Source organism: Pecten maximus, chromosome 4 (assembly GCF_902652985.1).
Source record: "Pecten maximus chromosome 4, xPecMax1.1, whole genome shotgun sequence".
In the NCBI taxonomy this organism is placed as follows: domain Eukaryota; kingdom Metazoa; phylum Mollusca; class Bivalvia; order Pectinida; family Pectinidae; genus Pecten; species Pecten maximus.
The window spans coordinates 36,985,711-37,002,483 of NC_047018.1; the positions used below are offsets into that span (position 1 = coordinate 36,985,711).

Here is a 16,773-nt window from a genome sequence, read left to right on the forward strand (position 1 = left end):
AATGCTGTTTGAAGGAGGTTATGAGCCCTGTATACCTGGCCATATGGCGCCCATTATGGCAGAGCTGTATCTAGGCTAGGGGTCATAGGGGTCATGCCCTTTTCTCATTAAATTTAAAATCAGAAGCAACCCACCTCACCCCCTACCATGATGAGGGATGAGAACTTCAAAGGATGGACTGACCGATTTAATATCTCAAATCTATTTAAGATAAAACCTATCAAATTAAGCACACATTTACATACTACATTGATTCAGGTCAAGAAAATTGCCTTTTTTTTAATAAAAAACATATTAAATAAGATAAGATAATTCTAGAATTTATGGAGGAATCTGTTCGTTCCAACTTTTACATTTTTTTCATAAAAAACATTTTTCATGAGTTATGGGCGTGAGTAAACACTCATCCCTGCTAAATCATTACTGACTCTGAATTAACTTCAGGCCACATCATATTGTTAGGAGAGAAATTGCTTCCATCTTTTTGTAAGTGAAGATCTTAAAAAAAACTCAGTCTGCTTCATCTTGGATGACTAATGTTTAATGTAGTATTTATGTGTTTAATATCCAAAAACACTGTCGGCTTTAAGTTTGTTTTGTAGTAGGTTGTAATTTGATGTGATAGGGGTAGACATTTTTTTTGGAATATAATATTTTGTACTTACTTATACATGAAGGTTGATACAATAAATCAAATCTGTTTTTTTATTTCTTCTTCAATGTAAATTGAAAACAGAAACAAATTAGAGGTTAATAAATTGTTAAATCATATTTATATCTTGTATGAATAAATAAAGGTACAAATTATTGCAAGACAAGATGTACTGTTAAAGAATTATTAATACGGTCATAGTTGAATTTTATACCAATATGTATAATTTGATTAAACTTTTAAAGTAAATGCATCTGCAACACAATTGTTTAGTCAAAAAATTTTACTGTGTGACCTAGAAACACCACCGTCGTCCTACCGTCAAACAATAGTGATCTATATTTGTAATGACCTTTCTTTTTATTGATAATGGTTTGTAGTGGTCTCCCTTTGTAGTGGTCTCCCTTTGTAGTGATCTCCCTTTGTAGAGATCTCCCTTTGTAGTGGTCTCCCTTTGTAGTGGTCTCCCTTTGTAGTGGTCGCCTTTATAGTGATCTTCTTTTGTAGTGGTCTCCCTTTGTAGTGATCTCCCTTTGTAGGGATCTCCCTTTGTAGTGATCTCCCTTTGTAGAGATCTCCCTTTGTAGTGGTCTCTCTTTGTAGAGATCTCCCTTTGAAGTGATCTCCCTTTGTAGTGATCTCCCTTTGTAGTGATCTCCCTTTGTAGTGGTCTCCTTTATAGTGATCTTCCTTTGTAGTGATCTCCCTTTTTAGTGGTCTCCCTTTGAAGTGGTCTCCCTTTGTAGTGATCTCCCTTTATAGTGATCTCCCTTTGAAGTGACCTCCCTTTGTAGTGATCTCCCTTTGAAGTGATCTCTCTTTGTAGTGGTCTCCCTTTGTAGTGATCTCCCTTTGTAGTGATCTCCCTTTGTAGTGGTCTCCCATCTTAGTGATCTTCCTTTGTAATGCTTTTATCAGCCTTCATAACATTGTATTGAGATACTCCTATGTACACACTCCCCTCTTGACATCTGTTTCATACTCCCCCCTGCTCAATATTACATACTCCCTCCCTGAATCAGTTTAATCACTCCCCTTCCCTGACTCCTTTACATCACTCCCTCCATGATCAGATTAATCCTCCCTTCTGACCTCCTATTAATTACTCCCTCCCTCCCTTTTTATACATTACTCCCTGACATCACCCCTATACATCACTATTACATACTCCCTCCCTGACATCATTATTACTTACTCCCCTCCCTGAATCTATTACACTCCCCTCCCTGACATTATAACATACTCCCCCCCAATCTGTTTACTTCTCCCAATTTGAACAGATACACACACCTTGACTCAGTATACACATTGATCTCCCTAAATCATATTATATCCCTGTATGACATCAATATGTACAATTACTCCTCTCCGACAATCTATGTACATCCCTTTGAATATTACTACTCCCTGTGAATCTTTTACAAATCTCCCTTTTGACTGTCTAGATAACATACATCCTGCTGACATCATTTTAGTCATCCTCTCCCTGACTCAGATATACATTACGTGCCCTCTCCATGAGTGATCTATTTGAATACTCTCTTTTGATGATATTTTGTAAGTTACTCACCTTGAGGAGTCCCTTGTAGTGATCTACTCTAGGATCTCCTTTGTAATCAGGCCTTTAATACTCCCTTTGACATCAGTATTACATTACTCCCACTCCCTGACCAGTCATGTATTACATCCACTCCCCCTCCCTGACATCAGTTTACATTACTACCCCTCCCTGACATCAGTATTACATTCACTCCCCTCCCCTGACTCAGTCTTACATTACTCCCTCATCTGACATTCCAGTATTACATTACTCCACTTCCCTGACATCAATTATTACATCACCTCCCCTCCCTGGACATCAGTATATACATTACTACTCCTCCCCTGACATCAGTATTACATCACTCCCCTCCCGGACATCAGTATTAGCATTACTCCCTCTCCCTGACAATAAGTATTACATTACTCCCCTCCCTGACCACTTATCAGATACATTACTCCCCTCCCTGACATCAGTATTACATCACTCCCCTCCCTGACATCATGTATACATCACTCCCCATCCCTGACCATCAGTATTACAATCTACTACCCTTCCCCTGACATCAGTATGTACATTACTCCCCACTCCCTGACATCAGTATTACTTTACTCCCCTCCCTGACATCAGTATTACATTACTCCCCTCCCTGACATCAGTATTACATTACTCCCCTCCCTGACATCAGTATTACATTACTCACCACCCTGACATCAATATTACATCACTCTCCTCCCTGACATCAGTAGTATATCACTCCCTTCCCTGACATCTGTATTACATTACTCCCCTCCCTGACATCAGTATTACATCACCCCCCTCCCTGACATCAGTATTACATTACTCCCCTCCCTGACATCAGTATTACATCACTCCCCTCCTGACATCAGTATTACATGTACTCCCTCCCTGACATCGTATTAACATACTCCCCTCCCTGACATCAGTATTACTTACTCCCCCCTGACATCAGTATTACATCCCTGACATCGTATTACTCACTCCTCTCCTGACATCCGTATTAATACTCCTCCTGACAATATGCAACTCCCTCCCTGACTCAGTATTAACATCACTCCTCTCCCTGACATCATATTACATTACTCCCTCCCTGACATCAATATTACATTACTCCCCTCCCTGACATCAGTATTACATCACTCCCCTCCCTGACATCAGTATTAACATTAATCCCCTCCCTTGACATCAGTATTACATACTCCCCCTCCCTGACATCAGTATTACATTACTCCCCTCCCTGACATCTGTATTACATCACTCCCCTCCCTGACATCAGTATTACATTACTCCCCTCCCTGACATCAGTATTACATTACTCCCCTCCCTGACATCAGTATTACATTACTCCCTCCCTGACATCAGTATTACATCACTCCCCTCCCTGACATCAGTATTACATTACTCCCCTCCCTGACATCAGTATACATCACTCCCCTCCCTGACATCAGTATTACATTACTCCCCTCCCTGACATCAGTATTACATCACTCCCCTCCCTGACATCAATATTACATTACTCCCCCTCCCTGACATCAATATTACATTACTCCCCCTCCCTGACATCAGTATTACATCACTCCCCTCCCTGACATCAGTATTACATTACTCCCCTCCCTGACATCAGTATACATTACTCCCCTCCCTGACATCAGTATTACATCACTCCCCTCCCTGACATCAGTATTACATTACTCACCCCTCCCTGACATCAGTATTACATCACTCCCCTCCCTGACATCAGTAGTACATCACTCCCCTCCCTGACATCAGTATTACATCACTCCCCTCCCTGACATCGGTATTACATTACTCCCACTGACATCTATTACATCACCTCTCCTGACATCAGTATACATACTCCTCCCCCCTGACATATGTATTACATCACTCCCCTCCCTGACATCAGTATTACATCACTCCCCTCCCTGACATCGGTATTACATTACTCCCCTCCCTGACATCAGTATTACATCACCCCTCCCTACTCGATTACCTCCCCTCCCTGACATCAGTATTACATCACTCCCCTCCCTGACACCAGTATTACATTACCCCTCCCTGACATCAGTATTACATTACTCCCCTCCCTGACATCAGTATTACATCACTCCCCTCCCTGACATCAGTATTACATCACTCCCCTCCCTGACATCAGTATTACATTACTCCCCTCCCTGACATCAGTATTACATACTCCCCTCCCTGACATCAGTATTACAGTACTCCCCTCCCTGACATCAGTATTACATTCACTCCCCTCCTGACATCAGTATTACATTACTCCCCTCCCTGACATCAGTATTACATCACTCCCCTCCCTGACATCAGTATTACATCACTCCCCTCCCTGACATCAGTATTACATTACTCCCCTCCCCTGACATCAGATACATTACTCCCTCCCTGACATCAGTATTACATCACTCCCCTCCCTGACATCAGTATAACATCACTCCCCTCCCTGACATCAGTATTACATTACTCCCCTCCCTGACATCAGTATTACATCACTCCCCTCCCTGACATCGTATTAACATCACTCCCCTCCCTGACATCAGTATTACATTACTCCCCTCCCTGACATCAGTATTACATTACTCCCCCTCCCTGACATCAGTATTACATCCCCTCCCCTCCCTTGACATCAGATTACATCACTCCCCTCCCTGACATCAGTATTACATTACTCCCCTCCCTGACATCAGTATTACATTACCCCTCCCTGACATCAGTATTACATTACTCCCCCTCCCTGACATCAGTATTACATTCACTCTCCCTCCCCTGACCATCAGTATTACATCCACTCCCTCCCTGACATCAGTATTACATTACTCCCCCTCCCTGACATCAGTATTACACCTACTCCCTCCCTGACATCAGTATTACATTACTCCCCTCCCTGACATCAGTATTACATACTCCCCTCCCTGGACATCAGTATTACATTCACTCCCCCTCCCTGACATCAGTATTACATTACTCCCCCTCCTGACATCAGTATTACATCACTCCCCTCCCTGACATCAGTATTACATTACTCCCCTCCCTGACATCAGTATTACATACTCCCCTCCCTGACATCAGTATTACATTACTCCCCCTCCCTGACATCAGTATTACATCACTCCCCTCCCTGACATCAGTATTACATCACTCCCCTCCCTGACATCAGTATTACATCACTCCCCTCCCTGACATCAGTATTACATTACTCCCCTCCCTGACATCAGTATTACATTACTCCCCTCCCTGACATCAGTATTACATTACTCCCCTCCCTGACATCAGTATTACATCACTCCCCTCCCTGACATCAGTATTACATTACTCCCCTCCCTGACATCAGTATTACATTCACTCCCCTCCCTGACATCAGTATTACATTACTCCCCTCCCTGACATCAGTATTACATTCACTCCCCTCCCTGACATCAGTATTACATCACTCCCCTCCCTGACATCAGTATGACATTACTCCCCTCCCTGACATCAGTATTACATCACTCCCCTCCCTGACATCAGTATTACATTACTCCCCTCCCTGACATCAGTATTACATTCACTCCCCTCCCTGACATCAGTATTACATCACTCCCTCTCCCTGACATCAGTATTACATAACTCCCCCTCCCTGACATCAGTATACATCACTTCCCCTCCCTGACATCAGTATTACATTACTCCCTCCCCTGACATCTGTAGTAACATTACTTCCCTCCCTGACATCAAGTATTACATCACTCCCTCCCCCTTTTTGACATCCAGTATTACAGTCACTCACCGCTCCCTGACATGCCGGTAATTACATTCACTACCCTCCCTGACATCAGTATTACTATTCACTCCCCATCCCATGACATCAGTATTACACTACTCCCCTCCCTGACATAAGTATTACATTCACTCCCCTCCTTGACATCAGTATTACCATCACTCCCCTCCTGACATCAGTATTACATTAATCCCCTCCCTGACATCAGTTATTACATCACTCCCCTCCCTGACAATTCAGTATAACATTCACTCTTCCTCCACTGAAATCTAGTATTACATAACTCCCCATCCCTGCACACTGTATACCACTCCCTCCCCTGACATCAGATTTACTATCACTCCCTCCCTGACATCAGTATTACATTACTCCCCCTCCCTGACATCAGTATAACATTACTCCCCTCGCCTGATATCAGTATAACATTACTCCCCTCCCTGACATCAGTATTACATCACTCCCCTCCCTGACATCAGTATTACATTACTCCCCTCCCTGACATCAATATTACATTACTCCCCCTCCCTGACATAATATTACAGAATCACTCCCTCCCTGACATCAGTATTACATCACTCCCCTCCCTGACATCAGTATTACAATTAGTCCCCTCCCTGACATCAGTATTACATCACTCCCCTCCCTGACATCAGTATTACATTACTCCCCTCCTGACATCAGTATTACATCACTCCCCTCCCTGACATCAGTATTACATTACTCCCCTCCCTGACATCAGTATTACATTATCCCCTCCCTGACATCAGTATTACATTATTCCCCTCCCTGACATCAGTATAACATCACTCCCCTCCCTGACATCAGTATTACATTACTCCCCTCCCTGACATCAGTATTACATCACTCCCCTCCCTGACATCAATATTACATCACTCTTCTCCCTGACATCAGTATTACATAACTCCCCTCCCTGACATCTGTATTACATCACTCCCCTCCCTGACATCAGTATTACATCACTCCCTCCCTGACATCAGTATTACATTACTCCCTCCCTGACATCAGTATTACATCACTCCCCTCCCTGACATCAGTATTACATTACTCCCCTCCCTGACATCAGTATTACATCACTCCCCTCCCTGACATCAGTATTACATTACTCCCCTCCCTGACATCAGTATTACATTACTCCCTCCCTGACATCAGTATTACATCACTCTCCTCCCTGACATCAGTATAACATCACTCCCCTCCCTGACATCAGTATAATTACCCCTCATGACTATCTACTCACTCCTCCTGACATCAGTATTACATCATCCCCTCCCTGACATCAGTATTACAGCTCCCCTCCCTGACATCAGTATTACATCACTCCCCTCCCTGACCATCAGTATTACATCACTCCCCCCCCTGACATCAGTATTACATCACTCCCCTCCCTGACATCAGTATTACATCACTCACCTCCCTGACATCAGTCATTACATCACTCCCCCTCCCTGACATCAGTATTACCTCCACTCCCCTCCCTGACATCAGTATTACATTACTCCCCTCCCTGACATCAGATTACATCACTCCCCCCCCCCTGACATCAGTATTACATCACTCCCCTCCCTGACATCAGTATTACATCACTCCCCCTCCCTGACATCAGTATTACATCACTCCCCTCCCTGACTATCAGTATTAACATCCTCCCCTCCGTGACATCAGTCATTACATCACTGCCCCTCCCCTGACATCAGTATTACATCACTCCCCGTCCATGACATCAGTATTACATCACTCCCCCTCCCTGACCATCAGGATTACATCACTCCCCTCCCTGACATCAGTATTACCTCACTTCACTCCCCTGACAATCAGACCCTCCCCTCCCTTATTCCATGTACATCAGTATTACATTACTCCCCCTCCCTGACATCAGTATTACACCACTCCCCTCCCTGACATCAGTATTACATTACTCCCCTCCCTGACATCAGTATTACATCACTCCCCTCCCTGACATCAGTACTACATCACTCCCCTCCCTGACATCAGTATTACATTCACTCCCTCCCTGACATCAGTATTACATCACTCCCCCTCCCTGACATCAGTATTACATCACTCCCCATCCCTGACATCAGTATACATCATCCCCCCTCTCCTGACATCAGTATTACATCACTCCCCTCCCTGACATCAGTATTACATTCACTCCCACGCCCTGACATCAGTATTACATTCACTCCCCTCCCTGACATCAGTATTACATCACTCCCCAGCCCTGACATCAGTATTACATCACTCCCCTCCCTGACATCAGTATTACATCACTCCCCATCCCTGACATCAGTATTACATTCACTCACCCTCCCTGACATCAGTACTTACATCACTCCCCTCTTGACATCAGTATTACATCACTCCCCCCCTGACATCAGTTTATCACTCCCCTCCCTGACATCAGTTTACATCACTCCCCTCCTGAATCAGTATTACATCACTCCCCCCTAAATCGAATTCCCCCCAGTATTACATCACTCCCCTCCCTGACATCAGTATTACATCACCCCCCTCCCTGACATCAGTATTACATCACTCCCCTCCCTGACATCAGTATTACATCACTCCCCTCCCTGACATCAGTATTACATCACTCCCCTCCCTGACATCAGTATTACATCACTCCCCTCCCTGACATCAGTATTACATCACTCCTCCCTGACATCAGTATTACATACCCCCTCCCTGACTATCAGTTTACATACTCCCTCCCTGACATCAGTATTACATACTCCCCTCCCTGAATCAGTATTACATCCCCTCCCCCTGACTCAGTATTACATCACTCCCCCCGACATCAGTATTACATCACTCCCCTCCCTGACATCAGTATTACATCACTCCCCTCCCTGACATCAGTATTACATCACTCCCCCTCCCTGACATCAGTATTACATCACTCCCCTCCCTGACATCAGTATTACATCACTCCCCCTCCCTGACATCAGTATTACATCACTCCCCTCCCTGACATCAGTATTACATCACTCCCATCCCTGACATCAGTATTACCTTACTCCCCTCCCTGACATCAGTATTACATCACTCCCCTCCCTGACATCAGTATTACATCACCTCCCCTCCCTGACATCAGTATTACATTACTCCCCCTCCCTGACATCAGTATTACATCACTCCCCCTCCCTGACATCAGTATTACATCACTCCCCTCCCTGACATCAGTATTACATCACTCCCCCTCCCTGACATCAGTATTACATCACTCCCCTCCCTGACATCAGTATTACATCACTCCCCTCCCTGACATCAGTATTACATCACTCCCACTCCCTGACATCAGTATTACATCACTCCCCTCCCTGACATCAGTATTACATTACTCCCCTCCCTGACATCCAGTATTACATCACTCCCCTCCCTGACATCAGGTATTACATCACTCCCATCCCTGACAATCAGTATTACATCTCTCCCCTCCCTGACATCAGTATTACATCACTCCCCAGTCCCTGACATCAGTATTACATCACTCCCCACCCTGACATCAGTATTACATTACTCCCCTCCCTGACATCAGTATTACATCACTCCCCACCCTGACATCAGTATTACATCACTCCCCCTCCCTGACATCAGTATTACATCACTCCCCTCCCTGACATCAGTATTACATCACTCCCCCTCCTGACATCAGTATTACATCACTCCCCCTCCCTGACATCAGTATTACATTCACTCCCCTCCCTGACATCAGTATTACATTACTCCCCCTCCCTGACATCAGTATTACATCACTCCCCCTACCTGACATCAGTATTACATACTCCCCCTCCCTGACATCAGTATACATTACTCTCCCTCCCTGACATCAGTATTACATTACTCACCACCCTGACATCAGTATTACATTACTCCCCTCTTGACATCAGTATTACATCATCCCCTCCTGACATCAGTATTACATCACTCCCTCCCTGACATCAGTATTACATTCTCCCCTCCTGCCTCAGTATTACATCATCCCCCCTGACATCAGATATTACTCCCCTCCCTGACATCATATTACATCACTCCCCCACTCCCCACCCTGACATCAGTATATCATTACTCCCCTCCCTGACATCAGTATTACATCACCCACCTGAATCATACATCTACCCTCCCTGACATCAGTATTACATTTGACATCAACTCCCCCTCACCTGACATCAGTATTACAACTACTCCTCCCCTCCTGACATCAGTATAACATTACTTTCCTCACCTGACATCAGTATAACATTACTCCCCTCCCTGACATCTGTATTACACCACTCCCCTCCCTGACATCAGTATACTTACGTCCCCCCCGACATCAGTATACATTTCTAACCCTCCCTGACATCAGTATTACATTACTCCCCTCCCTGACATCAGTATGACATTAAACTCCCCTCCTGACATCAGTATTACATCATTCCCCCTCTGACATCAGTATTACATACTCCCCTCCTGACATCAGTATTACATATACACTACTCCCCTCCCTGACATCAGTATTACATTACTCCCCTCCTGACATCAGTATTAACATCATCCCCTCCTGACATCAGTATTACATACTCCCCTCCCTGACATCAGTATTACATACTCCCCTCCCTGACATCAGTATTACATTACTCCCTCCCTACTCAGTATTACTTTCACTCCCCTCCCTGACATCAGTATTACAGTACTCCCCTCCCTGACATCAGTATTACATCACTCCCTGACATCATTTACTACTCCCCTCCCTGACATCATATTTACATCTCCCCTCCCTGACATCAGTATTACATTACTCACCACCCTGACATCAGTATTACATTACTCCCCTCCCTGACATCAGTATTACATCACTCCCCTGACATCAGTATTACATCACTCCCCTCCCTGACATCAGTATTACATCACTCCCCTCCCTGACATCAGTATTACATCACTCCCCTCCCTGACACCGGTATTACATTACTCCCCTCCCTGACATCAGTATTACATCACTCCCCTCCCTGACATCAGTATTACATCACTCCCCTCTCTGACATCAGTATTACAGTACTCCCCTCCCTGACATCGGTATTACATTACTCCCCTCCCTGACATCGGTATTACATTACTCCCCTCCCTGACATCAGTATTACATCACTCCCCTCCCTGACATCAGTATTACATCACTCCCCTCCCTGACATCAGTATAACTTACTCCCCTCCCTGACATCTGTATTACATCACTCCCCTCCCCTGACATCAGTATTACATACTCCCCTCCCTGACATCAGTATTACATTACTCCCCTCCCTGACATCAGTATTACATCACTCCCCTCCCTGACATCAGTATTACATCACTCCCCTCCCTGACATCAGTATTACATCACTCCCCACCCTGACATCAGTATTACATTACTCCCCTCCCAGACATCTGTATTACATTACTCCCCTCCCTGACATCTGTATTACATCACTCCTCTCCCTGACATCAGTATTACATCACTCCCCTCTCTGACATCAGTATGACATCACTCCCCTCTCTGACATCAGTATTACATTACTCCCCTCCCTGACATCAGTATTACATTACTCCCCTCCCTGACATCAGTATTACATTACTCCCCTCCCTGACATCAGTATTACATTACTCCCCTCCCTGACATCAGTATTACATCACTCCCCTCCCTGACATCAGTATTACATCACTCCCCTCCCTGACATCAGTATTACATTACTCCCCTCCCTGACATCAGTATTACATTACTCCCCTCCCTGACATCAGTATTACATCACTCCCCTCCCTGACATCAGTATTACATCACTCCCCTCCCTGACATCAGTATTACATCACTCCCCTCCCTGACATCAGTATTACATCACTCCCCTCCCTGACATCAGTATTACATTACTCCCCTCCCTGACATCAATATTACATCACTCCCCCCTGACATCAGTATTACATTACTCCCCTCCCTGACATCAGTATTACATTACTCCCCTCCCTGACATCTGTGTTACATCACTCCCCTCCCTGACATCAGTATAACTTTACTCCCCTCCTGACATCAGTATTACATTACTCCCCTCCCTGACATCAGTATTACATTACTCCCCCTCCCTGACATCAGTATTACATTACTCCCCTCCCTGACATCAGTATTACATTACTCCCCTCCCTGACATCAGTATTACATCACTCCCCTCTCTGACATCAGTATTACATCACTCCCCTCCCTGACATCAGTATTACATTACTCCCTCCCTGACATCAGTATTACATCGCTCCCCTCCCTGACATCAATATTACACATTACTCCCCTCCCTGACATCAGTATTACATTACTCCCCTCCCTGACATCAGTATTACATCACTCCCCTCCCGTCTACATTCTATGAACAGCACTCCCCTCCCTGACATCAGTATACATTCACTCCCCTCCCTGACATCAGTATTACATTACTCCCCTCCCTGACATCAGTATTACATCACTCCTCTCCCTGACATCAGTATTACATTACTCCCCTCCCTGACATCAGTATTACATTACTCCCCTCCCTGACATCAGTATTACATTACTCCTCTCCCTTACATCAGTATTACATCACTCCCCTCTCTGACATCAGTATTACATTACTCCCCTCCCTTACATCAGTATTACATCACTCCCCTCCCTGACATCAGTATTACATCACTCCCCTCCCTGACATCAGTATTACATCACTCCCCTCCCTGACATCAGTATTACATCACTCCCCCTCCCTGACATCAGTATTACATTACTCCCCCTCCCTGACATCAGTATTACCATTCACTCCCCTACCCTGACATCAGTATTACATACTCACCACCCCCTGACATCAGTATTACATTACTCCCCTCCCTGACATCAGTATTACATACTCCCCTCCCTGACATCAGTATTGACATCACTTACTCCCTCCCTGACATCAGTATTACATCACTCCCCTCCCTGACATCAGTATTACATCACTCCCCTCCCTGACATCAGTATTACATCACTCCCCTCCCTGACATCAGTATAACTTTACTCCCCTCCCTGACATCAGTATTACATCACTCCCCTCCCTGACATCAGTATTACATTACTCCCCCTCCCTGACATCAGTATTACATTAATCCCCCCCTCCCTGACATCAGTATTACAATCACCTCCCCTCCCTGTGACATCATGATTACATCACTCCCCTCCCTGACATCAATATTACATTACCTCCCCTCCCTGACCATCAATATTACATTACATCCCTCCCTGACAATCAGTATTACATCCACTTCCCCTCCCTGACATCAGTATTACATCACTCCCCTCCCTGACATCAGTATTACAATTACTCCCCCCCTGACATCAGTATAACATCACTCCCTCCCTGCATCAGGTATACATTACCCCCTCCCTGACATCAGTATTACAATTACTCCCCTCCCTGAACATCAGTATTCCCATTCACTCCCCTCCCTGACATCAGTATTACATTACTCCCCTCCCTGACATCAGTATAACTTTACATCCCCTCCCTGACATCAGTATAACTTTACTCCCCTCCCTGACATCAGTATTACATTACTCCCCTCCCTGACATCAGTATTACATACTCTCCCCCCCTGACATCAGTATTACATACTCTCCTCCCTGACATCAGTATAACTTATCCCCACCTGACATCAGTATTACATCACTCTCCCTCCCTGACTCAGTATTACATACTCCCCCCTGACAATCAGTATTACATCACTCCCCTCCCTGACATCAGTATTACATCCCCTTCCTTAACTCCCCCTCCCTGACATCAGTATTACATCATTCCCCCTCCTGACATCAGTATTACATTACTCCCCTCCCTGACATCAGTATTACATTACTCCCCTCCCTGACATCAGTATTACATTACTCCCCCTCCCTAATCAGTATTACATTACTCCCCTCCCTGACATCAGTATTACACCACTCCCCTCCCTGACATCAATATTACATCACTCTCCTTTTTGACATCAGTATTACATCACTCCCCTCCCTGACATCAGTATTACATCACTCCCCTCCCTGACATCAGTATTACATCACTCCCCTCCCTGACATCAGTATTACATCACTCCCCTCCCTGACATCAGTATTACATCACTCCCCTCCCTGACATCAGTATTACATCACTCCCCTCCCTGACATCAGTATTACATTACTCCCCTCCCTGACATCAGTATTACATTACTCCCCTCCCTGACATCAGTATAACATTACTTTCCTCACCTGATATATTTGTATTTTGTTTTCCCCATTCCCCTGATGTCAGTGTTTAGATTTTGCCTCTCTCTGATGCCAGGGTTACAATCTCCCACCCTCCCAATACCAAATTAAGTTGTTAAAAGAGAACTTATCCTGTCTAATATGTGTTTTATTTCTGATCATAGATTTCACTTCACCCTAATAACACCACCTTTACACTCTATATCTAAACCTCTGATGTAGGCTGAACTTGTCCTTAAATCGCTTTACAGCAGCTGAAGGTAGCTCTGAGCTCTGCCTGTCGAGGACGGGTGAGGTCGGTACTCGACTTCTGGAAGCTTGTACTCGACTCAACTATTTTGATAGCCAAACAACAGGGAAAATACTTTAGTATATGTAAACTATTGGTAGTGGTAAAGTGATCCGTAATCTGAAGATAGAATCGTCCACTCTATCAATCAAGTCCAGTATCTCTTTGAATATTTTAGGAGATGATAAATGTCAGAAATTCATCTGTGCCACTTTAAGTTCAAGTAGGACGGGGGATATTCCGGGTTTAATGCACTACAATATAATCAATAGCCCGAGAGTAGCCATCCATCTAGTAAAAGACCAAAAAATCAATATCGCGTGTTTGAAATTCTGCTACTTTACTGACCCTGATAAATGAAAAATTCTTTGTGCGTCGTGTCAGACACAAATTTATGGCTGCTATATTATGGCCAGTGAATTTGTTTTGGGCCGCACTAAGTCGTGCGTCGGGCTCTGCCTCCCTTGTTACCAGGGTGTTTAAAACGCCAGTATATATGGCTTTTGGTGCTGTCAAATAACCTTTATCTAATTATTAACTTAATCAATATCTATGCAATGATAGAAAAAATATAAGCTTACAAAAGACTTGGAAAAAAATCCCCTCAGGCCCTGATGTGACATAGTAGCATTAAGCTTGGAAAAAATAGGATTATTATTCGTGTTGAACATAATACAGTGAAATAGGTAATTGACATTTCTGTGTTCATCCTTTTCATTTGAATCCACAGGAACATAATGCCGCAAGTGACGTGGAGGCTGGTCACTATAGCAACACAGACACTGATGGGCCTGATGGTCAGCACTGTCCCAAGGAAGACAACTCCATCTACAGCGGATCACCATCACAGGAGGAAGTGGACGATAGTGCCCCCTCGGACCAAGAGTGTGTGACCGATCCCGAGGGAGAAGAAGACTTTTTGGAGGAATCTGAGGAGGGGGTGAGGAGTCCCTATGAGGATAAAGAAGACTCAGAACCTGTGATCCAGGAGGGTCCAGCGGGTCCAGCTGAGGATCAAGTAGTTGGGCCTGGGGACCATGAAGGTGTTGCCCCAGTCCTCTCACGTAACCAGATGGAATTACTTGAGCTGGAGATGAGAGCCCGGGCCATCAAGGCCATGCTCAAGGCTCACGAGATACGTGAGAAACGCTTAGAGGATGGCTGATCTCTGACACTATTACATGTCTCTACAATAAATGGGGCCAAATATATGGAATGTGCCACTCAAGTGGCAGAAAGGACCACAAAAATAGGTGTACGTTTTTGGTGGCATCTAGAACCGAAAAATCAAGTGTGCCACTCAAGTGGCAGAATTAAAGGACCACATAAATAGGTGTACCTTTTTTTGGTGGCATCTAGGAACAAAAAATCAAGTGTGCCACTCAAGTGGCAAACGAATAAGAAAATAGGGGTTGGGTTACACTCAGGTGGCAGCTATGACCAAAACAGCATTTATAATACTCTTAGTGGCAGAAAGGTCGACAAAAATACTAAAAGGTGTGCCACTAAGGTGGCAGCTTAGGCCCTCAAAAAGATGAACCACTCTAGTGGCAATTAATTTTGAGTGGCAGTAATGACCCTTTGTATACTGTTAAGATAAGGTGGTATGTTACTACCTGCTGTATGATTTTAGCTCATCTGCAAGGAAGGCAAGTGAACTTATGCCATGGTGCGGCATCCGATTGTCCATTGTCAAATTTTCTTTTAAACAACTTTCTCATTACATGTAACCAAGAGGCCCAGGGACCTGATATGGGGTGTGTTGTATGCTGAGGTGAAGGGCCCCCAAGTTGGTTCAAATGAATGACCTTGACCTACATTCAAGGTCACAGGGATCAAATATGCTAAAATATTTTAACAACTCCTCAATAACAAAGAGACCCAGAGACCTGACATTAGGCCCATAACATACTAGGATAAAGGGACTACCAAGATTGTTCAAATGAATGACCTTAACCTACTTTAAAAATCACAGGGATCAAATGTGCTAAAATCTTCAACCAACTTCTTCTCAATAACCAAGAAATCCATGAGGCATCATGTTGGATATACTACATGCACAGATGAAGAGCTACCTGATCTTTTCCAATGAATGACCTTGATTTATATCCAGGGTCAAAGGGGTCAGATTTGTTTAAAACAAATAAACTAGTTCTTCAGAAAACTTAAAAGGCTTAAAGTGATGTAATTGCTACATGGCCACCAACTTCTTCAGAAAATTTAAAAGGCTTAAAGTGATGTA

The 16,773-nt window shown here is 44.4% G+C and overlaps 1 protein-coding gene across 1 annotated transcript in view; it reads left to right on the forward strand.

Moving 5' to 3' along the window:
- The window catches only part of LOC117325990 (caspase activity and apoptosis inhibitor 1-like), a 109,988-nt gene extending 93,510 nt beyond the window's left edge, over window positions 1-16,478 (forward strand). The window contains exon 7 of the mRNA XM_033882541.1: window positions 15,262-16,478. Coding sequence (XP_033738432.1) covers window positions 15,262-15,696 — 435 coding nt within the window. The 3' untranslated portion in view covers window positions 15,697-16,478. The remainder of the gene's footprint in view (window positions 1-15,261) is intronic.
- The last annotated feature ends 295 nt before the right edge of the window (window positions 16,479-16,773 follow it).